The sequence below is a fragment of the Macrobrachium rosenbergii genome, chromosome 20 (assembly GCF_040412425.1).
Source record: "Macrobrachium rosenbergii isolate ZJJX-2024 chromosome 20, ASM4041242v1, whole genome shotgun sequence".
NCBI lineage: Eukaryota > Metazoa > Arthropoda > Malacostraca > Decapoda > Palaemonidae > Macrobrachium > Macrobrachium rosenbergii.
The window spans coordinates 3696814-3717338 of NC_089760.1; the positions used below are offsets into that span (position 1 = coordinate 3696814).

The 20525-nt window shown below is 37.5% G+C and overlaps 1 protein-coding gene across 3 annotated transcripts in view; it reads right to left on the minus strand.

The window, feature by feature from the left end:
* Positions 1-20525, minus strand: part of LOC136848992 (coiled-coil domain-containing protein 22 homolog) — a 63163-nt gene that overhangs the window by 18810 nt on the left and 23828 nt on the right. For all 3 annotated transcript variants that reach the window (XR_010856190.1, XR_010856189.1, XM_067121810.1), the window contains exons 7-9: positions 17608-17790; positions 16638-16757; positions 10202-10318 (exon numbers count right to left, since the gene is read on the minus strand). Coding sequence is in view for 1 of the 3 variants with exons in the window: in XM_067121810.1 (XP_066977911.1) it covers positions 10202-10318; positions 16638-16757; positions 17608-17790 (420 nt within the window). In the remaining 2 variants the exon portion in view is untranslated. The remainder of the gene's footprint in view (positions 1-10201; positions 10319-16637; positions 16758-17607; positions 17791-20525) is intronic.

The following is a 20525-nucleotide window of genomic DNA, read 5'->3' on the forward strand; positions in this document are numbered from 1 at the left end:
AACTGACCATGTTTGGTGGCATTAGACCAGGGCTGACTAAGACAAGCAGGAAGCTAGTGGGTTTCAGTAGAACGAGTCTACAGTCAGCCAAAGCACATGAAGCACAATGGAAATCTCCTATATATGAAGGTGTAGGGAAGATTCGTATCAGAACAGATACTGTACCAAGAAACACAGAAGGCATGCAAGGCTTTCACCCTTCAGAAAAGAACACACTGACCAACACTCAAGAAGACACACTAAAAGGAAGAGGGGGGGATCACCAACATATGTGGGCGCTACACTGTCACTCGTTACGAACAAAGGCGACTGTCAAGTGATTCCTGCTCCTCACAACAGGCACACACACAACTCTTCTCTTTGAGAAAAAAGTCAAGTAAAGACACAAGGGGCAAACGACGCTAAACAATGTGCTATGGAGGAGAGAAACACTTGGGGGCAACGACCCTGAAGCAGAAATACAGGCAGTCCCCGGGTTACGACGGGTCTGGCTTACAACATTCCGAGGTTACGACGTTTTCAAATATATTCATCAGAAATTATTTCTCAGTTCATGACACATGTTCCAGGGTTACGATGCTTACAATGCCAATTGGACAGAAGAAATATGGCTACAAAACGACTGAATAATCAAAATTTGGAGTTTTTTTTTATGAAAACCCCAATAAAAATGCATTTTACATCATTTTCAATACACCCAAAGCATTAAAAGTAAGGTTTTCTTAGGATTTTTGACAAATTTCTACGATTTTTTGGCTTATGACAATTTTCGGCTTATGACGCAGCGTAGGAACGGAGCTCCTGTCATGTAGCGGGGACTGCCTGTAATGTAAAGGGCATGCACACCCTACACATACAAAGACACTGTACAATGAAAATGGGAAACAACTCAGTGAACATGCTAAAATAGACGCAACTAAAAGCACAATGGAAGAGTGAGGCCAGCTCAGGTCACGGGTGACTGTGGGCCTACTCGATAGCATTTTGTTTTTTGACATGACTCGGTGACAGCCAAAGCATACCAAGGGCGAACAACTCCATCTAAGGAAGCGTAGGTCTGTATTCACATTGGAACAACTAGTTTTGAGTTTTTCACAAGCTTTATAATCCTACAAGGCGGTACTGATATACAAATATAACAAAAAGACTTGGCTAATATGCATACTTTATCATGAAGATTTCAAAATTCATTAATAATATTGTTTCACAGTTTCTACTGTTTTTCAATAAAAGAAAAATATCTTCCATTTATTGTAATATCACTGTGGAAACTGAAAGAACAGGATAAAGTAAAAGATAAGGGCATATGAGAAAAATCAGGATGTAAATTTGATATGGAGCACGTATAAGAATTAAAAGTGAGAGAAAGAGCAAGCACATAAATTGAGAAGAAGGTAAAAAATCAACATGAGAGGGAGAGCGAGAGAGAGAAAGTTGGATAACTGATATTTTCAAAAATGTTCATTACTTCAAAGTTCTCTAATATTTGTGCATATGTCTTAAAATCTTAGCTTTTATTACACTAATAATAAACAGTGTCAATTACAGTAATTATATTTCCACAAAACCCTGAAAAAATACTACAGTCAAAGCTACTAAATCAAATCAAATACTCATGAATACAACTGCTACTGATCATCTATACTCCACTCTCACTCTGTCAGCACTGACAAATGGCATAAAAATTTCACATTTACCTCTGAGTTTAAATCTGGTAGTATACTTACAACTTTCCTATATATTTAGACACATTTTAATAATTCGTGGACACTTGCACAAAAAGCTGTACACTTCAAAACAGCTTCCAAGGTGTGAAGCTTATATTTCTAGAAAACCATGCTAACCCTTAGCTAGCAGTCTTATTTCTTCCAGTAAATAAAACCTTCTCCCATCACCACTGAAATACTCTCATCATTCATCATATGCATAACTAACAAATTAATTTCCTGTGCATTAGACTAAATTAGCTGTGCAAAAAATGGTGTTATCATACCAAAAATGCCTTGAATCTTCAACTATTTTTGTCAATACCAAAAACTTGCCTGATTTTGTTTCGTTGTATCCATACTCCTTGGTGGCTTAGATGGTAAGATAATAGAAAGATTAAATATGAAACTGTCAATCCACTTAATAATGATGATCATAAAAGAAATGAGAGAGAGAGAGAGAGAGAGAGAGAGAGAGAGAGAGAGAGAGAGAGAGAGAGAGAGAGAGAGAGAGAGAGAGAGAGAGAGAGAGAGACCGTCCTCGTGTATACAACACCAACATAGGGTACTTCGTCATTTTTATGTTGGAACAACTTGTTTATTATGAATTACACGCTTCATACTAATGTAAAAAAAAATTCTTACATTGCCATGTAGTAAAATGAAAATAAATCAGTTTGAAGTCTGACAAGTAGTATTGCCTAATTCTGTAAACCCTGGCTGCCCATGTAAACAAATGAACCATCACTTCACACAAGATAACAGAATTCAAAGCTCAGTGTTTCACAAGGAATGGCTACAGCTGTGCAATCTCACCATTCGCTAAGGTATAATGTTCCCAAATGAAAAGAATACTCTTCAATTACCCTTTGAGGAAGCCTACTACCCAACATTAGCCTGAAGTGCAAACAAGAATTTGCCTCCATTACACACCTGGCAGACAAAGACATCCTATACAAAACAAAAAGGTAATAAATTGCTCACTAAAACATCTGGGGAGTTCCCCAGATAACTCTGGCATATTTTTAGAGAAGGGGTATACAGTATACCTTAACTGAAGTCCTTATATCACCATACTTAAAAGCTGCAAAAATATTGTAAGAACAACACTAATTCTAATAAATCAATTGTCTGAGGTGTACATCTATGGAATGTGTCCCATCAAGACCAACTTAAGGGGAAAAATCATTTATCAGTCTGCATTACCAAATGAAAATTCAGGTTATGGTCCATATGCCTGTAACCCATCCTCCTTATCAGCCTATAACTAAACAGTTCTGATCTCGAAATACAATTACACATTCAATTTTCACAGCAAATAACAAACACAACACATTATTAAAAAAAATTTGATTAGGTATACTTCAAAAGTAAGTATATTTAGCACTCATCATAATCAACAGTCAATCCAAGCTCAATCATAACCACCCATCTTTCCTTAAGAGTGCAATGAGGCTATTATCATCATTATCAAGAGCTATCGGGTTCTGACTGGCTAACACTGGGTGGAGAGGAGAGTATGAGAGAAACAGCTTCTCTGGATGATAGCGACTTGTTTTTCCTTATAAGTCTCCTGTTCCACTGCATGATCCTGCTTGAGTGGTATCAATTCCTTGTTGGTCAGCTGCTCACTAAGACACTCTGGCAGCTTAGGCAACATAATTTTTCATCCAAGTCTTATGAGACAGATGCTGGGAAAGTATTGGTTTTAAATCTTCCCATCAGTGCATGAAAGCTTTGAGTAGGTTACTGCTTTTTGACTGAGTACTGTAATGACAAACAGAAAAGGTCAAACAAGGAGGTATCAAACAACTACCCTCCTCTCTGGGCAGTGACAACTCAGAGCACTTGATTCCACCTGCTGAGCAAGTTTGCTGCAGTGTTGTCTTCCTGGGATAAATTCCGGCACTTGCTGGACATCTTTTTCATCTGCCTAGATGAAGATGTCCAATTCTAGCAATGATATTGGCTGCTGAACAGCAAAGATTAAATGATTACCTGTTTCCCTGATTCCGCATGTAGACCAGTGTAATTGCATTGCTTGATATGAATATTGTTACCTTGTTCAGGATGAGCTGTCCACAAACCTGAAGAGATAAAAAGACTAGCATCAGCTTGAGGAACTTGATAAAGTGCTTATCATCATTCGAGTTATGCCACTGTGGCATGCCCTTAGTCTGAGGTTATGTGAATAAGTGAACCTCTGGAGGATAATGTGGAGGAATCAAGAGGTCACTTATTAAATTACCACTGTTCTACCACCAAGACCACTTTTTGGAGATTTCCTGACACTAGCACCAAGAGTCATCTCACTATAAATTTACAGTAGAAACATAAAATGACTCCTGAATAGAACCTCTGGTGGTCCTAAGGGCAGAAGAAAAGCTTGAAAAGAGCACCCTGTCACCTTTTAAAACTTACAATGCCTTGAGTCAGAAAGAGGATAAAGTTGTAGGGTCATCATCATCAAGAAGTCTGTCTCTGATGTGACTAGGATCTCTGCTGTTACAGTTGATGTTGGAAGATCTAAGACAAAGTAAGTCTTTCTTGGACTCCACTTAAGGTTTTGCTGTCAAAATGACCCTTCTCAGCACCTATTGCCTCAAGAGTGAAAAGCTGTCACATATCCATAAAGGAGGCTTCATCCAACTACAAGGGATGTGTTGAACAAATCTAACAAGGGAATATCAAACTACTATCCAAATATGTTGCACAACTTTTTCCTCTACACAAGTAAAGATATCCACTTCTAGACTACAATACTGACTTCTAGACAGAAAAAAAGACAAACTGTATCTCTACCTGACTCTACTGGTATGCCAATGTTCTACACTGCTAGACATGACTACAGTACTATTACCCTGTTCAGGGTCCAAGTACCTAAGGATTAAAAAGATACCTTCAGCTCAAGAACTTTGATGTGCTGCTTCTTATTCTGATTCTGTGAATAGGAGCTTATCAGCAGGATGAGAAGGAGGAATCAAGGGGACACCTGTTAAACTATGATTGTTCTGCCACCATACCAGGTCTTTTTGGACATTTCCTGACACTGGCACACCAGGAAGCCATCTTACTGTAAAGTAACCAAGCAACATATGATGAATTGCAGCTGGAAACCAGGAATCTTTAAATGGCTCCTGGAGAAAGCCTCTGTTCCTGTGGGCAGAAGGCAAGCATGTATTCAGCACTCTGTCAATTTGTAAAATTTACAGTACCTGGAGTCAGTTGTGAGGTGAAAATCAGTTTTTGCAAGAGGTCATCAGTACATTGGATTGTGCTGTCACAGGTGCTGCTGGATGATTCAAAACAAAGACATCCTTTCCTGATCTGGACTCCATCTTAGGTTCTCCTGTCAAAACAACCCTTCTTGGCATCCATTGTCACATGAGTAGAAGATGTCACAAACCCAGAAGAGGTAATCAAAAGGCAGCTTCATCCAACATGACAGATGAGGCACAGTGCTGTCAGCATGTTCCAGGTTTTCCACATCTATCTCCGGTGCAGTGCAAAATGAAAGCTGCTTCTCTGGTAAAAAGAACTGCATATGTGCTGGGAGAAGGGAGCCAAACCCTCTTGGACTCCCTAGTGTCTTGTGGGTTCCCTTTGATGGTGCTGAAAGCGGATCTGCACAGGTTGGGGTTGTCAAGAGCCTCAACAATAAGATGGCTGGCCAAGATCTTGCAATGTTTCTCCTTCCTACATGGATCTTGTAGAATGCAATATAGTGACAGGTTAACTGTAAAGCAGTTGTCCAAATGAATCCTGCTGCTGGAGCAGCATCTGGAATGATCCTCCCTTCTTCTCTGGTGAACATCTTGATCACAGCTGAAGAGTAGTTGGAGCTAGAATCTGATTTGCAATGAAAGCCAGGACATCTGGCTGGAATGGGGTCAGACTTTAACTTAGTAACAAAAGCCAAAACAAAAGTAAGGGGTAGGTGGCTGGAATGGAGCAAGCAACAAAAGACCAGGTACTCTTCAGAAGTCTAGCAGGGGTATGGCTGGAAGAGGGAGAGCATCTGGGTGAGTGGTGGCAGCAGAGTGGAGACAGACATAAGACGTGAGGTCACGAGGTAGAAGACTGCCATCACACTGGGCAGGTAAGTGTACAAGTCTCATGCAAGTCAAAAGCAGCAGTGAAGAGTGAGTGAAGAGAGTGGACAAAACCAGTATAGCTCTGAAACTCTTGCTTGCACTGTGATGATCAAAGCACTCTATGGTGATGACAACAGTTTACAATGATGGGAAGATATATGTCTTTCCTTGCTGCAATAGGCAGATGGACAGAATCCAAGGCAGTCTCCTTGATATGACAGCATAGGCAGAACAAGCATGAACACTAGAAAACATTGACAATTCTGATACTGACATAAAAAGGAAATACCATCTCCTAACAAAGAAAAATACACACCATGAAGAAACAAAATTAACCCCACCAAAGATAAAGCTAAAACTGAGGGGAAAAGTACTAAACTCATTCAAGGGGCTGGGAATTACCATACTTACTGACACACACGTGCAGTCACACCTCTTCAAGCTCATGAAGTAATGTTTGAGGAACAATGTCTATGATGAACCACCCTGTAAACTCAGAAACTTCTTAAAAACAGATTACCGAAAGGAAGTCTACAAGGTGCCCACCTTCCAGGCATCATGTGACTTAGGGAAGGAGCAGGTGTCTACCTTTTTAATTAGGGGCAATAAGATGATTCCCAGCCCATGCAGTGAGAGTGGTTTGTTTGTGGTATGATTAAGAAATGAAAACCATCTGGGATGTTAGACATGACATCTAAGTAAAGTCACCACCCTACTTATGAACATCCATGTTAAGAACATTTAGAGATATGAACAGACAGGGTCACAGGTTAAAACTATCTTCCTGATTTAACTTGTTCTTTGATGAATTCCACTTTTCTATAGTCCATCTCCCCACAGATGTTTATTATGGATTTTTGTCAACAGATGACAGTGTGCATTCTTTACTTTGTGGACTTCCAATGTCAGACACTGCAGCAAAATTCTATCCAAGTTCATAACTTTCAAAGCATGGAAAAAATACCAAATTTCATTTTTTTTTTTTTTTACCTTTCTAACATCCAAAGTAATTTTTTATAATATTGCATGATTTAAAAAATACTTTGAAAATTGAATAACCTATGACTCCCAAGTTAACTTAGGAATGTAAACAACAAAAATTATGCACTATCCTACATATAAAAAACCAACTTATGAACAAATGAAGATACGAACGGCCATCCAGGACGTAATTTGTTTGTAAGTTGGGTAGTGACTGTAAACCTGAAGTGACAGGACCAGACACAAGGTTTCATCTGTAACTGTGAGTTCTTGCATACGAATAGAGGGTTTTCTCTTCAGAAGAATAGAGGATTCTCTCTTCATTAGGTCCTCATTCTTGGCCAGGAATGATGGGCAAGGGACAAAAGCACTATCTCCCTCTAAGAAAGCCAAGTTTGTTGAGCTAGGCACCTGATGCCAAAGCAGTCAAGAAGATCAAGTTATGAAGCATATGGTCGTGGTCCCATTGGGATCACTGAATTGAGGAGACAACAGGAGTTGTAAGACCTTACTCAAGGACCAAGTAAAAGGAGCCTTGCAGGAGAGGTCTTTGCAGTGCAATGAACTAGAATTAGGATAAATAAAACTTCAGTAGAGGAATCTTATGTCAAGCCCACACAATAAGGTCTCTGACAGCACAGCCTTGCACATTGTAACTGTGCTGGTGGCAAGCCGCTTGTCCTGAAACAGGTGGATCTGAAAATTAACCCTTACAGGCTGGGCTGAACTTACATTAACAATTTCCCAAGACCGGGCAAGCTTTAAGGCCAATTAAAAAATAAATCACTGGAAAGAGGATTATATGCAAATGCACATGGTGTAAGAAAAAATTCTAAAATATTTTCTGTACCTTCCACAGGAAGTTGAAAGTGAATATTTCCAAAGCCTGTGCAGGGCCTCTTTTTCATGACATTTGTAAAAATAGCTAATTTTAGCGAGTTATACATGTCATTTCTAACCATTCTTAAAATGTTATTTTGTAAAACTGCAATTAAAGCCCATATAATATCATAACAGATGAGAATTAAAATCAGCAACAATTCCTGAGTATATTTATGGTAAGATATTTAAGAGATGTGCTGGGATAGGGAGATGTAGTACTTTTCGTGAGTAATAAATGTTCTTTATAATATTTTTTTTTTACTTTACTTTGCAAAATTGCAATTACAGCTGACATACTATCAAAAATCAAGATAACTAAAATCAACATCAATCCCTGAGCATATTTATGAGCAAATATACACAGGTAGTCATTCGGTTATGGCGGCTCTGACTTACGGCGTTTCAATCTCATGGCGCTTTTCAAATATCATAAAAAAATCGGTTCCAGGTTACGGCGGATGTTCTGAAGTTTTGGTGCTAACGGCACACCATAAGCGACGAAAGACTGAAACTAGTTTCCGAGTGGTGTAGCTGTAGACGCTATAATGAGGTGAGAAAACCAGTTTTGGGAGCTGTAGCAATAGGGAGGTGAGAAAACTGGTTTATTACCAGGGCAAAGCTTAAAAACCTGTTTTTTTATTACTGTATTCCAGGTTAGGGAGTTTTACGACTTACGCCATGCAGCTGGAACGCAACCCCCACCGTAACTCAGGGACTGCCTACAAGATTTACTGGGACGGGGAGATGTAGTACATTTCCCCCAAGGAATCTCAAGTCACACTAATCTCCCTGTATCCTGATCTGAGGTGTAAGTGTTGCAATATAGTCATTTATAGCCAACTCAAGTGATAGGAATGTTTTCATACAAAAGTCATTCAAATATTATGGCGTAAAATAATAACAACCATATGAGCTAAACGGACAGTTCCATATGCAATTATTAGGGATGAAGAGAGCCCTGCCATCCATAAAGGGTTAAGAATAATTTTAAATGTAATTCCAACAGAGTTCCCCATGTGGAGGTGTCCATAATTTCTGCACCACATACCTAGCAAGGCTAGATGAAAAGTCTTCACAGTTCATCAAATTTAGAAAATCCACACATGAAGGTCATGGCTTGGAGAGGAGGGTGCATTGATGACTTTCCCCTCCTACTGTCTACTGTCTGGGATAAAACAACAGTACCAATCGGACTGATTCCTTGCCCACTGTTGTGGCAGAATGAGCCAATGACTGTTAAAGGCCAATAAGGGAGCCCCAGGTAAGTGGTTCCACTAAAGATTAGCAGTCGATTCAGAAAATGTATCTCCAAACTATGTTCCATCTAGCATATAATGGCAATGAGGATGTCTGTACTACTCAATCAGCTAAGAATCTGGGATTGTAAACATTACAAGAATGCAAATGGCACATGATTGCAATAAAATAATATAATGATAATAAATGCAATTTACTGTCACTGGATCATCATTTCAAATACATCCATATTGTTTGACTTTTGCAAATGGATACCTTCCTCCACAAAACATTTTGGTTTTTAGAATTACTGACAAGTGATTGCAAACCTGTACCAATCAGTCAGATAAAACAGGTTTGACTCTAGCAGAGTGAAAAATTCTAAATTATAGAAGGGTAAAACTGGGGCACAGATTAAGCGATTATCTCTGAACCGCTTACCAGATTCCTTTAATCTTCCTTTGAAAAGATTACTAGTATACAGTTTTTGAACCTCAAGTTATTACAGTACCTTTAAATATGTTAAAACTTTAAGCTACAATTTTCCTGAGTGTGACATACATAACTTCAACATTAGAAACTCAAGCCTAAAACCAGGATACGCAGCAAACAGGTGTTTGGTTAAAAACTACATGTTATCATACATATCACAGATAAAAATTTTTAATAGCAATCGTATACACCAACATCATGCCATAAAAACCTTTCAGGGCAACTTTTATTGCCAGAGATTCTTAAACACAAGTATTCTTATCTACAGAACTACCATTAACCACAAAAATGAAGGCTGAGGTTACTGATCTAGTTAAATAAACTAACAAACTACACAATAACTTTAAAATTATCATGCTAATTTTGGGGCAATCATCCTTTATTCACCAGGAAGAGCTATGTTCCAACGGATTCTCAAGAAATTACCTAACCTGGCTCAGATGAACTACAAGTCTCATACTCTTCCATTTTCTTTGGCCTCTTCCAACTCAACCAACTTTATTAACTTGTCCTGTAACAGTTCTTACCTTTCAGTTACAGAAAAAGTATTCCAGACCGGTCTTATAAATGAGACTAGCAAGTCTGACTAGTACTAGCTCTACTTATTACAAAAGGCTATCAAAAACCAGTCTACTGCACAGTGCAAATAGTACTGCCAGCAGCAAAAAACAAACAACTGAGAGCAAAGTACATAATCTTCCTTCCACAAAAATTACTGCTCAATAAGTCAACTACATTGTTTCATTTATAAATGTCAAACTTCCTGACTAAATTCATCTTTAACCTTACCTAAAGCATAAATGAACTAACCTTTCTTCCACTAATTTCATGATTAAGTTTCTCAAGCTGTTCTTTTAATGGTTCTTTGTGTGCTTCCCACTGTTGTTGCAAGCGAGACATCTTTTCCTCACTATGCTTGATTGCAGCCTGCAATATAATTTTAATACACATTAGCTTTTTGCACTAGATGTAATATAACTATTTTTAGTTTTAATATAAGTGTAACTTTAAGGATTCCTTCCAAGTACTACACTGTAAAAGTAACTGCCATTAAAAATTAAATTTAGCATATCCATATATAAAAATTCATATTCTTATCATACAAACCCCATGAAAGAAGTTACCAACTCACAACTGGTAAGCATTCCTTGTCATAAATAGAGTAAAATATGTGGGATAAGGTAACAAGAACTCTATGTGTAGGGTCCACATAACAGGAAACAAAGTTCTACCATTTTTAATGCATTTCTATATAAAAAGAAAACCCTCTTTCAAAGTGCAAAATTAACTTTTCATACAAACCCACTGCTTACAGTCTGCCCACATTCATGGTCTCTGAGTGCCAATACACTTCCACCTTTTGTGCAACTGACAAAAGAAGACTAATGGTATCCTTGTGCATAAAGATCCAACAAGCACAGGTTCCAGCAGAGGAAGAGTTAGGGCAACTGCAGGTGATAGCAGGCAACTGCCCACGACAAATCTGCGACTCAAAGAAAGGGAGACAGGGAAACTCAATCATGCAGTCTGCAGTGACTCATCTCAGTTGACGTAAGTTGGATGAGAAAAAGAAAATGACACGCCAACAGGAGCCAAAGAAAACGGGAAGTGTTGGAAGAAGACAGGGAGAGTAGCAACAGCTAACACTCCCGCCTCATCCAAAAGCAACTCGACAGGCTTGAGAGAATTCCCATACAACACACCCTTAGTAAGCTAGGTAGCTAGAATAATATCTAGCCTGAAAACAATAGAAGATACTGTAACCATGGTAGGACTGGAAAGAGGAACATTAATAGTGGCAGAAGGAAGAGAGCTGCTGATGGCCAAAGAAAGAGCATGTACAGAACAAACAGTTACATTTCGAGGAGAAGTAGATGTAGAAGAGCTTGGTTGAGTAAACATAACATCAGAAAAGTACAACTCAGTACACACACATTATTATTAATAACACAGTCTGTAACTACATAATTAACCTTAACAGTGCTAACAACCTCATACTAGATGTCCATGATGGTAGCAATCAAACACACTGCAAAGATTAACGTTTACCAAAATGATCTTGTGGCTAAGGCATTAAACAAGACTCAGTGTGTGAAAAACAAGAGGCAGGTAACAGAGTCACAGGACCACATTTTCCAGAGAACCTACCCAGTTCCCTGGCAGTGAACTCTTCCAACTGTTGCATGGGAGTCCTAGTGTCAGTCACCAACACCTTAACTCTTACAGAAGAACACAAAAATGATTGCACACAATGGGGGGACCTGGAACAGTTCCCGAGCTTAAATTCAGACAAACCTTTTACTAAGCAAAATCATTTTTATGTCCTGTTCTTCTCAGTAAGCTTTTCCTGAATCGAAGGAGAGCAGAAGGTGGAGCTAAAGAAAAAGTCTCATCAGTACTAGCTAAACCATTAGCAGAGGAAAAAGCCACAGACTGAGTACAGAAACCTACATAGGACCTGGAGAATGGGAGAAATGACAGGTTTATGACCTGACCTAACTATTTGCTTTCGCAATCTATCCGCTTCCCTTCTCTTCCTATGCTAACAACAAAAATCCTTCAAAAGTCCTTACTTTCCTCACATCTATTTCCAAGATCACAGTTTATAACCCTGCAGCCAGCACAGTGTGTCTATCTACCTCAAAAATCAACAGCCAAAACCATGAAATACCGATGAGCACCTACTGTATAGGCAACAGCAGCAAGGAGCATTCTGTCAATAGCTAAAACATTCAAAACACCTGGTGGAGAATAGGTGTACTAGACAGTCATCCCAGCAGCCACTGATCTTTTCATGTTTGAATGCTGAATCGCCATGCGGAGACATAAGCTATCTTTAAAAGTAGGTAAGATTCATCTAAGATTCATCCCAAATAAATCAATTTACAGAAATGGCTAAACCAAAAACAATCAGTTTATGGATGTGGCTAAGCAAAAGCAAACTGTCAAAGGTAATAGTGTATGCAAAAATATTTTAAAAAGTTGCAGTGTCTACAAAATTAAAACAATTAACACATTATAATACAGCCAAATTTACTAGGTTCTAAAGTCCATAAACATAACTAACAATGAAACCCTCTCCTTTATACCACCACAAAACAATGCAAAAACAAGTGCAGAAAGAACAGACTTATTATTCAAACTCTTATTCTAGAAAACCATCACTACATAAAAACACACCCATGAAACCTACATTTATCCAAAACTGAACATTAACTTCATAAAATGTTATCAACCTTGAGGATATCTTCCAATTCTGACCAGCAAAATTTTGAAAACAAAAGATAAACATGAAAACAAGGTTGCAAAACTTTAGGAGCTGATGGCTTTGTTTTGGTTGGTGTGGTGCATGCATTTAAATGTCTCAGTGCATTGAAGTACTATGGCTTTGGCTGGTCTAGCGTGTAGTTTTTCAGTTGATTTCCTTTAAAATACTTTTATGTTTTGTCCAGTTCATTGTTGATTTCAATATTTAATAAATTTTTCTGAAGTATGCACACCAGCACACTGAAATCAAACAGATTACCAAGTAATGTATAGTGTACAATATAAATTGCCAAGCTGTGTTTCTTCAGAAGTTTTCTTGGCTAACAGTGTCTCAGTTTATGCAATGCATAGAGGTACACTGATGCAGTTTATTAAGATTATTTTCAATTTCAGACTTAGGAAAAACTAAACAATACAATAAACATTATTAGAGATACAAAATAACATTTTATTGCAGTTACCACATCTTAATTTTCTGAACTTGACAATATTTTTCACATTTCCATTTGTAAAAGTACCACATAAACATGTTTGATTATGACAGTCTTGCTATAGTAAGATTTACCAGTCAACCTTTCTAACATACCACAATTTTACTTTAGTCAGTTAATAATGTTCCCTTAAAGTCATGGTGATCTTGGGAGAGCGAAAATACCCATAACGTTAATATACACCATTTAAGTTACTCCTGGTCCACTAACTAGTCTACTGAAGTCTGCCAATATGGGAATGAATCTTTATGACTAAGCACATATGTTTGTTTTTAGTGATACTTTCATTTAATTTGCTATTTAAACTAGGTATAATTTGTACATTTCATTCAGAGGTCATATATTGTAGTTCTGATTACTGATTACTGTCTAGCAAAGATAAACCATTTTCTGGGGTTGGAATAAGCTGATGAAAAACAACCTTCCGACTCTAGGACAAGGGATAAATTTACAAGACATATTTCAATATAAAAACAGCATCTTCAGTGCCAGGAAATATGGTAAGTAGCTTACTTCAAGAACAGAACAAATAATGAAAATTATCTTTAACATCAAAGCAAAACAATGGAAAAACAAAATATAGAAAAAACTTATTCTATAAGCCTTTCATCTACAAAATTAATTCTGTATACATACACAAACATAAAACCTAACAGCCAATGCAAGAGTAACTTCAGGAAATGATTAAGCAGTTACCAATTGTCGTCTGGTTGGCTTCATAACACCAAATAATTTACATACCAAAAACAACTCAAAAAACTGGAAACACTAGATAACAAATGCTAAATGAATCAAAGATAGTATATTATCTTCCAAAATAAAAAAAGTACTTATGACAACCCTTCGTTAACTACCAATGTATGTCACCTTACATTACTACTGTATTAGGTACAATACTGCACTGCATTAAATGAGTGTCAATACAAATATTTACTATAGAGAGAGAAGAGGGGAAAACACTAAGTGTGCAGTGTTTTGTACCTAATTTTAAAATAAAGATGTTTGTGATTATTTATATCACAGGAAAAAGTGATGAAATCACAAAAGGGGTAGCAAAGCCCAGCCACAAGAGACAGATATGGAGGTCAGGGGATACAAAGGAAGGGATAGGGTGTAGGGCTTTACTCCTCAACCTGATAAATTATGATGAAAGCAAAAAGTAGCAGTAGGAGTCTTTTCTCATTTAGTATAGAAAGTGAGTGCCATTATAATATGCACAAAGCTAACCATACCTGAAGATATACACACTGGCACTTCAAGAAATAATTTACGATACAAAGACATATAGCAAATGTATCCACCCAGAAGCATGAGATCATATAAACGTAACTCTTCTTTGTGGGTAACAAATTTTTTTCATTTTTTATTGAGAATAATGCAGTGAACTCGTCCCAACTGTTTTGTTACTGTTGCAGAGACTAGAGTAATATTCAACAAAAAACTGGGCCAGGTCATTGTTGGATGGTACTGGAATCAGGTGCTCTTACTTAATTTTCACATCACCAGCGGAGGTTTTTCCAAACTGAAGCCTTTTCAATGTGTATTATAATGACACTCTCTTTCTATACTGACTGAGAAAAGACTCCTACTTCTACCTTTTGATTTCATCATAATTTATCAGGTGGCTGAGTAAAGCCCTATGGCCCTACCCCTTCCTTTTATCCCCTGACCTCCATATCTGTCTCTTGCGGCTGGGCTTTCCTAACCCTACCTAAACCCATATCTGCACCATACCCATGCCTATACCCATACCCAAATCCATTCCATACCCATAACACTATCTGTACCATACCCTACCCACACCTACATCCATACCCATACCCATACCCATACCCATACCTTACCCATATCCCTACCATACTCATACCCATATCAGTACCATACCATTCCCATACCCATACCCGTATACATACCATATCCATACCCACAGCTACATTAGCCCTACTAATAATAGTCAGCAAAAGTCTAACGGCAGCACCAGCCCCGTTTACGGGGGAGGGGGAGGGAAGGGGTGAGGGGAAGGGAAATGGGAAGTGGAAGGGGGAGTAGGAGGGTGAGGGGGAGGGGAGAAGAGTGAACGAGGAGGGGAAGGGTGAATGGGGAGGGGGGGAAAAGGGAAGGGAAGGTGGAGGGGGGTAGGAGGGGATGGGGAAGGGGGATGGAAGAGTGAAGGAGGAAGCAGGAGGGAAAGGGAAAGGGGGGGGGGAGGAAGGGAAGAGGAAGGTGAGTGGGGAGGGGGGAGGGAAGGGAAAATGGAGGGGATGGGGAGGGGGAAGAGGAAGGAGGGGGAAGGAGGAAGGGGAGGGGAGGAGGAAGGGGAGGAGAGGAAAAGGGAAGGGGAGGGGAGGAGGAAGGGAGGGGGGAAAAGGGATGGAAGAGGGAAGGGTGGGGGAGGGAAGAGGGAAGGATAGGGAGAGGACACAACTACATTAACACTTGATCTGTCAAGTATTGTATGGTACATATGTAATTTTTGAAAGCAATTCACTTTGCAGATATATTTCTGAAATTGCAAAAGTGAATAAATATTTTACGACACTGAAAATATCAAAATATCACTTAGGATTTGCTATTAAATTTTTTAAATGGAATTGCTGTTCACTAGAAGCTAAGGGAGTTCCACTAGGGTAAATATTATGCTGGCTTTGTTACTTAGCAGATTTCATTACTTATCAAGAAGACTGCAAAAATGTTGAAATTTTAATTTATTATTTTTATTTCTAAGTAATGTTGCCACTTTAACTTTATGAAGAATTTATATGGGGTCTCAGTCGTTTTTAAGACAGTTAATCGATGTAATTTTTCAACTCAAGATGCATATTTTAGAGACAATTACTAATTTTATACGAGATATGCCACATATTCCGGCATATAAGACACACCCCTATTTTACAAGGATATTTTGTGGAAAAAAACAATTTTAGTATGTTTCACCATACATTTATTGAAAGATATTTTAAAGTGATTTTGTGGGAAAAATGTATGATTCTGTGCATGAAATACAATACTGTGAGAGTACACTGGAACAAAGTATGAAATACTTGTATATTACAAAATAAATTTTAATTTCAAAGCTACTGAACAAATGTTTAAGTGGGCATTTTTCTAGCCTTTAACTACCATACCACAAAGCAAGTATTAAAAGGTGTTTATAGATGGATTAAAGGACAAACTTATTTTGTTTCTGTCATTTGATAAGTTATGGTCAGCAAACGGAAAAAATACCTTTCACTATGAACTCAAAGAGCTATAAAACATTCTGCTAGCTTCCATGCCTGCCCTCAAACCTTTCCAGATTAGAGCATTAATCTAATCATACAAGTGAGCTCCAAAAATATTTCATCGTTTCGTTTTTATTCAGAGGACATTACTGTGCAGTAATGATTAACCTAATGATGTAAGTGAACTTCAAAAACAGTTTGTCTTTTCTTTCTTTATTAGAAGACTTTACTATACTGTGAATTACAAAATTTATGCCAGTCTCTTACCTGCAATTTCTGGATGTTAGATTCAGAATCTGGAATCAAGTTTGCTGTTCTCTGTTTGGTTTTGAACTCACTTTCTTTCTCTTCATTCAATTTATCCTGCATTTCAATTTCTTCTTTCAGCTGTGAAAGAAACCAAGGTATCTAAATTTACATAATTTTAAATAATTTGTCTATTTCACAGACTTTATACTGAGTATTTCTCAATATTCATGGTAACAGTACATGACCTTTAATCCTAGTATCATGATTAATTGTAAAATACTAGAATGCCTCCCCTTTCGGCAGATATTTTTCCTTAGTTTCTCTATATATAAGCAGTTCCAACTGAACTAGGCAATCTTTCCATTACATCCTTCATCTACATTTGCTAGAACTGCTTGTAACTTTGGCTTCAAAACCTGCCATCTTGATGCATCACACCCACAGTATGTGTATCTAGCCTATGGAGTGAAATTTTGTAATGAATCAGCTGCTTAGTACTGGCTTTCAATTATGGTCAGCCCCTCAGAATTACTCCTTTTTTGACACTGCCATCAAGCTAAGCAACTCTCTTTATGTCTTATTATTATCCTTCTACCTAGAATTTGCCCAAAATTTGAATCCCTATGAGAAATTCAATATTTTAAAGTAGGATACTGCATTAAAGTAGGATACTGCAAAGTGTACCTAAACATTGCAACCATTATACATTTCTGTCCTTATCAAAAGGTTATCTAACTAAACCATTTCTGCTCTTATGACAGATGGCCAAAAGGATTAGTTCTTAAACAAGGGGTAAACTACTATTGCAAGTATTATCTTCTTAATCTAATTTTGTTAATTTTAGTATTTTCTTTAATAATCAACAAATAAACTTTTTAAAAATTCATAGTATAAATCCCTCAAATACTTACATTCCTATATGTAATCCAAACATTGGAATAAAAAGATTAATTCACAGAAAGACTTGAGATTATAAAACTTTGCATACCTTTACTAATGACGACTCAGCTGAATCTGTAACCTTAATGCACTCTTCTATCTTTCCGGCAAGATCAGCAACTTCATTCTGACACTGTTTCAAGTGTTCTTCTCGTTTCAGAGTTAACTGCTCTTCAGTGCTCATGCCAATATCTGTAGAGGAATTCTGTGACACTATATCCTTACCAGGTTCCTAAAAAATTTAAAAAATATTGTCATGATACTACATCTCTGACATTTACCTACACAATATCCATAAGATGTTGAAATTCTCATGCTTAATCTAAGCTCACCATAAACAGAAATTCTTCAGATTTCTGGGAGAAACTCCTTGATTTAATTACGAAATATTTCCCCATCTTTCTTGAATTAGAAATGATGGAACTCAAACACTTTTGCTACAATTTTGGTAAATCCTCTACTGCAGCCACCATATTAAGTACTAATACAGTCCTTTAACAAAGCAAATGAATCACATTTCCAGATTCTCATAGGACCTCCCTTACAAGATTATTTCATTAATGAGATGAAAGTGGAGTATGGTAAAATTAAAGTGGAAAAATCACAGAGATAAATGAAAAGTACACACCAGAGAGCAATGCTACACACACACACACACACACACACACACTAGTGGAACTATGGGACACCCTGTATAGCAGAAATACTGACATGATGTTTATGATAAAATCTGAAGCTTAAAAGTGAATATTTATCTATTTGTCTAGTTTACCAGTATCAAGTTTCCACACCATCACAAAATTCAGTGGAAGTGTTTAAGTACTGCTTTTAGTCAACAACACAACAGCAAGTATTTTAGATTTTATAAAAAGAAAATCCACATTTCTTTATTCAAGAAAACCTAAATCAATCCATATACAATGCACACACTTTTTAAACCCTAAAGTTTTTTCATACAATCCCACTACTCATATAAAGCAAGCATTGGCAAACTTTTGGTGACTTACGGCCACATTATAATTTTTCCAAGTAACCTCTGACTGCAAGATATTTTTAGTAATATTTATATGTGTAATGATTTTTCCACCAAATGTTATGATGTTCCTTTCTTATTATTTATTTTATTCATTGCCCATGTAAAGAAGTTTATTATTGTTCTCTTTGTAACGTTGTTAGAGTCCCAGGAGGCTTAGGAAGACACAGTGCAGCTTTCTTACTTCATTAACACACTAGTAAAAATAACACTGTACATATACAAGTTACATATATATACAAGTTAAGTAGTATGAATACGAATCGAAGTATGAGCCTTTCTTGAATGTTCTTAACCCACAAATGGTGAGAGTCTCTCTCTCTCTCTCTCTCTCTCTCTCTCTCTCTCTCTCTCTCTCTCTCTCTCTCTCTCAACTTGCTTTTTGAAGGTTCTTAAAAGGAAAAAGTCCATCCCACCAACAGGCGGGCAACAGCTTCTGTCCCACCTTGTAGACGTCCTAAGTGGTTGGAGATTATCTAACGACATCCCTTTGGGTGTGATTAATTGAATTAATTCCCTCCTTCATGGGTGGGACTAATGACATAACAGGAAGTCTTTAGGTTCCAGTGAGAGTTGAAAGGTCAGCTCACAGGTAGGACGGGTAAACATTCTTGTTATGATTTATGCTTAGATAACTGGCACCCGTGTTTTAGCTTTATAATCACGACACAGGAAGTGTCATTACTCTTTCTGCTTTGTTATTCTCTCTCTCTCTCTCTCTGTCTCTCTCTCTCTCTCTCTCTCTCTCTCTCTCTCTCTCTCTCTCTCTCTCTCTCTCTCTCTCTCTCTCTCTCTCTTCTACCTATCACTGGTTCTCTCTCATTTCTTTTTCTCTCTTTTATCTCTATGCTATTCCTAACTTGATGTTTACATTTTCTCAGATGGGCTCACATGGATAAAAGTTGATTTCATTGATAAGGAATTTTTCCTCAAATAAGCTATTTACAATGAAGATATGCCAATAATATAGTATACGGTAAATATGGTTTTATACTATCATTTTATTTCATAATGTAAATCTTTTCAGGTATGTCGGTGGTTATAGCACCAAGGACGTGGCTAGTCTACCGATAAACATCACTTAGGATTCAAGGTTTGATTTTTAGAATGGTAGCATAAGACGACCCCCAATTTATAAGGGTGAATTTTAGGATTTAAAGGTTGTCTTATACACGGAAATATACGGTATACATCCTTAATTGTTACAGGACCTGAAGATGGACATATGTCCAGAACATTATACAACATGTCCAAAACATTATACAACAGAGACTAAATAAAGTAAAAAGGTTTGTTTTAGTACTATAGTTCCAACCAATAATGATACAGTGAGCTGACAGGATTTGTATGTCATGAAATGTTGCTTGATTTATTTTAACTTGTGATTGTAATGATTGTAATATTTTGTATTATTTTATCTAGGCCACTCTCATGCTCATCCTTCACTGTAACCAATCCCCATTTCTCTCTTACCGTAGGCTGTGAACAGGATCCTATAGTCATATCCTATCTCCACATCCTATAGCTACCTCCAGATACTAAAGAATCCTGGTGAGGGGCAATTACCGCGCATGTCTAAACTGAAGGTTTTCTCAGCTGAAGGCTTCAACACAACTGTGAAACATGTAGTACAAAAGTGAAACCCATGTGAGGATGTTGCAGCAGTGCAGTTTTAGACACTTCAGTTAAGTTGGGTGGCACACCTGTCGTACCCCACAGTTTCTTGAACTATTTGTAAATATTAACTAGTCCTTCAATTACACAGAAAACTGAGCATTGTGAAGTATCCTGCTTAGGGCTAAAGGTGCACTTTGTAGGTAGAATCCTTAATGTTCCACCTCCACTTTGTAGCTGAATTATATATTTTTATAATTTAAAAAAAAAATCCCTGATATCTTTTACTATTTACATATCCCTTCACCAATACCTGCAAA